Consider the following 2,298-nt stretch of genomic DNA (forward strand, 5'->3'; position numbering starts at 1 on the left):
GGTCCACCTGACATGAGTGCCACAACCTGTTGGTAAGCTCACCATGTCCTCTGTGGGTCGTGGTTCAAATGCTTAATAATTCATCTATCATGGTTAACATGCACCAAGGTTCATGAATCAATAGGTATATATATTAAATTTTTGTGATCGGTTACGTTCACCATTGCCTCTATGGGTTACGGTTAAAAAGCACAAGAATATGTGGTTATTCTCCATAGTGGATCGTGTTTAACATGCATAAAGGTTCAAGAATCAATAATATATATATATATAACAAGTCAAATTACATTATCACAGGCAATAAATTTGTAAAATAAACAAATGTAGATAGCCTTGGCCTCAACCAGCAGGGACGAAAGTGCATCAACGCTGATTGTGACCCATTCGACTGCATCTAGAGCATTTGGGTGCTATCCTATCTTCTCCCTGGGAAGTAATGCATACCTTTTTCGGTCTCCCAGCGGATCTTCTCGTTTCTGGAGGCTTTATATTCTCGCATATAACCTTCACTTCCTCCGAAGTGTTCCATTGTGTTCTGTCCAGCACTGGGTATACCGACTCTTGGTATGTTTTGTGACATGTTTTAATGAAGTAGAATGGAGAGCAGTATTTGTACATATTAAGCTTATACTTATCACATGCCGCTATCACATGAACACGAGGCAACAATATTTTCCCAAATTCATTACACGTACACTTCATTACTCTTAGATTCACTACATTGGTCATTCCCTGTGCAGTCATTTGGAACTCATCAGCTGAAATCACAATGCATTGTGTCTTTCGCACCTCCGAGTGATAAAGTTCGGACAGTCTTTTTAATGCCCAAGGAATCAATATTTCTTTACAAGCCAAGGCCTCGTCCCGTCGGTGGAGGAAGAAGTGTTGGATTTTACTCCTTATTGAGTCAAGAAGTTTAGTGACAGGGTACTCTCATGCATCTACGAATAATGCATTCATGCTTTCCACGATGTTGGTGGTGACGATATTATACCGCATGCCAGGAAAGAAAGCGGTCGCCCATCTTTCTTTTTCTATACCATTGAGGAACTGATACGCCGTGGGATTCAACATTTGAATGCATCGCATCATCTCCCAAAACGTTGATGTCTGGTATGTCTTAACAGTACCCCAAAAGTATTCCCTCATAGAATCATCCAAACATGCTTTCTTCATGTTTCCAAGTATGTGATGAGCATAATATCCATGGATCGCATGTGGGAACATGTTAGGGACTTCACTAACCAATCCTTTGTGACGATCTAACACTATCATTAGTCTTGGAAGATTCTCGATTGACTTGGATAAAATCCCAAGGAACCACCTCCAGCTACTATTGTTTTCAGATTCTCTGATCCCACACATCACAGGGAAGATGTGATTATTTCCATCCAATGTAGTAGCCATGAAGAGAACACCCTTGTACCTTCCTGTCAAATGTGCGGCATTAACACACAACACCCTCCGAACATGTAAAATTAGGCTTATAATGCACTGCCCAAGCACAATAAAGCATCGTTCAAAACTATTTGTCCCCTTGTTCACCTGCAACTCCGTCACAGTCCCTAAATTAGCCTTTTTCAACTCGTGAAGATACGTCGGGAGCTCATTACAAGAACCCTCGTAGGATCCCAAGACTTGTTTGGTTGCTATCTCTTTACCCTTCCACGCTTTCTTGTAACTGATCTCAACACCGTACATCTCACTCATACGATATTGAATTTCCTTTGCCATGCAGGTCAGCCCTGAGTTCATACGACCGATGCCAAATTCACTACTTATCAAACTGGTGGCTTGGTGATGATCTCTCCCCTTCCTCTTCGAGGTCCCTATATCAGTACGGTCATCCGCGATCGTGGTCTCAGATTGGCGTATCACCTCAAATGACATGGTACAGGTATGCTTCGAGTTGTATGTCTTGATCTTGAACATCCCTGTGCTATGAAGTTTTGAAGCATGCATCCTCCAAGTACAATTTTTTGCAATGCAGCCAATCATATATATCAGCTTGTTAGACTTCAAGACCTTGTACTGGAACTTACAGCACATCGCATATTTACATAGACAATATTGTAGTTGACCTTTGTCCTTGAACACCTGTGTGACTGATATTTCATTTGGATCATCCACAAAATCCAGGTATCTTTACCGATCGAAATTAACGAAAGCATCATCAGATGGATCAACAATAGACCGATCATTGACAAATGGGGTTTGGAGATTGCACTGGTCAACTGTTCCTCAGTCATGATATCTATCACTACTTGATGGGCCAAGTATGTCAGAGTCATCATTCCC

The 2,298-nt window shown here is 41.4% G+C and overlaps 1 protein-coding gene across 1 annotated transcript; it reads right to left on the reverse strand.

Annotated features, from left to right (window-relative positions):
• Positions 1 to 933: 933 nt before the first annotated feature.
• LOC131220033 (uncharacterized) lies at positions 934 to 2,049 on the reverse strand. Its single transcript, XM_058215010.1, has one exon. It carries the CDS (start codon positions 2,047 to 2,049, stop codon positions 934 to 936), a length of 1,116 nt encoding a protein of 371 aa, XP_058070993.1.
• Between the last annotated feature and the right edge of the window lie 249 nt (positions 2,050 to 2,298).

Source organism: Magnolia sinica, chromosome 12, assembly GCF_029962835.1.
Source record: "Magnolia sinica isolate HGM2019 chromosome 12, MsV1, whole genome shotgun sequence".
Classification (NCBI taxonomy): Eukaryota; Viridiplantae; Streptophyta; class Magnoliopsida; order Magnoliales; family Magnoliaceae; genus Magnolia; species Magnolia sinica.

Excerpts from the sequence above, each read along its gene's own strand:
- LOC131220033 (XM_058215010.1), bottom strand. The coding sequence starts at position 2,049 with ATGTGCTGTAAGTTCCAGTACAAGGTCTTGAAGTCTAACAAGCTGATA.